Genomic DNA, 1,651 nt, shown 5'->3' with positions numbered 1-1,651 from the left:
TACTCGAGAATATTTTCTCAACTCATGGTTATCCCATGATTATCGTCAGTGACAACCATTCCATATTCCAGAGCGAAGAGTTCCATTCCTATTGTACTAACCATGGAATATTCCAGAAATTTATTGCTCCTGGACACCCTGCTACGAATGGTTTAGCCGAACGAAATATCCAGACCCTGAAAAATCGACTCAGAACTCTTGCTAGTGATTCTACGCCACTACAAGAAAAAGTTCAAAACATACTTCTCCGTTATCGCGCTACTCCACTTGCTTGCGGGAAAATTCCTGGCGAGTTGTACCTACACCGGAAAATAAGAATCCGCCTTGACGCTATCTTCCCATATCAACCTGAACCTGTGAAGAATCCATCAAAACCAGTTCGCTCTTTACAAGTGGGGGAGAGAGTGCAAGTCAGACTCTTTATCAACAACAAATATGTATGGGAGTTTGCCAACGTGAAGAAGAAACTTGGAAGCCGCCACTACCTCGTACATCTGGACTCTGGAAGAATAATTAAGCGCCACATCAATCAACTTCGCCCTTCTCTTGTACCTAAGAAGACTGTGACGTTTAATATACCCGGACTACCTCGATCTCCAGACATACAGCCTCAATCTCCAATCAGATCTCCAGTCATTCAACCTCAATCTCCAATCAGATCTCCAGTTCAATCACCAGCCATTCAGCCACCAGCCGCTCGTCCTGTTACGAAAACAGACGTCCTCCTGTACGGTTTGGTGACTATGTCTTATATTGAACTCCCATGTGTGATCCATTTAAGGAGGGGAGACTGTCATGTATTTATGTATCTTATATTATCAAAGAATGTTACCATGGAAACAAGATTCAACAGTTGAAAATCGAGTTCTAAATTTTTCCATGGTCGACAGGCACATCTCAGTTTCCTTCTATCTAAATTAGTACAATTCTTATTCAGTTCACGATATCCAACTGTCGTCCACGCAGTTTGTATTTCCATAATAGTAAAGTTCACAATCACCGTATCAGATATGGACGGACAGTTTTTAATGTCAAAACTACCTCTAGGCGATAAGTACCAATCTTGCGACAATGATCCTTATGTGAACTCTAGCTATCGTCCTCGTATCTCCACTGTCGTGTGACTGTCAATGTCTGCTCTGTACAGCAAAGTGATTTTGAACTCGTATAGAGCTATAGACTCGTTGAAGTATAGAGTCTGATGGCTTAATGTTCTGATGCGCACGAACTTTTTGTTAACACGTGCAACCGGTTGCGGATTTTACCGCTTCAAGATTTTCAGGTGTTCACATCTTAACAATACTCGAGGAACGGCTACGATTAGTGGATCCTGAACATTTGGTCTGTAGTTCACACAGCCTAGTGATTCGGTCTGCCAACCCTAAGTGCTATCTGTACACTGTCGGGAGAGTGGATGCCCCTAGACACCAGATGAATGCACTAGGCAAACGAAGGCACTCTGCTAGTTAGTTGCATCTATCTTATCTTTTTTTTACTTATGGTACAATTCTGTGACTACTGTGACTTGTATTTAATTGTTTATTGACCATACCCCATACAGATTACTATATCGTTTAAAACTATACGAGTGCTCTGTCGGCATACTGGTATAGCCATGCACAAGTATTGAGTGAGAGAATTGAATATAAGT

The 1,651-nt window shown here is 41.8% G+C and overlaps 1 protein-coding gene across 1 annotated transcript; it reads left to right on the top strand.

The window, feature by feature from the left end:
* Nucleotides 1–35: 35 nt before the first annotated feature.
* LOC103521247 (uncharacterized protein K02A2.6-like) lies at nucleotides 36–737 on the top strand (the record flags this gene model as incomplete). The annotated part of the gene is made up of 1 exon (XM_008486353.1): nucleotides 36–737. A coding segment is annotated over exon 1 (702 nt), but the record flags the coding sequence as incomplete, so codon positions are not given.
* Between the last annotated feature and the right edge of the window lie 914 nt (nucleotides 738–1,651).

The sequence above is a fragment of the Diaphorina citri genome, unplaced genomic scaffold (assembly GCF_000475195.1).
Source record: "Diaphorina citri unplaced genomic scaffold, Diaci psyllid genome assembly version 1.1 scaffold4836, whole genome shotgun sequence".
In the NCBI taxonomy this organism is placed as follows: Eukaryota; Metazoa; Arthropoda; class Insecta; order Hemiptera; family Psyllidae; genus Diaphorina; species Diaphorina citri.
Note: the sequence above shows the minus strand (reverse complement) of the source record. Positions and strands in the feature narration are given on the sequence as shown.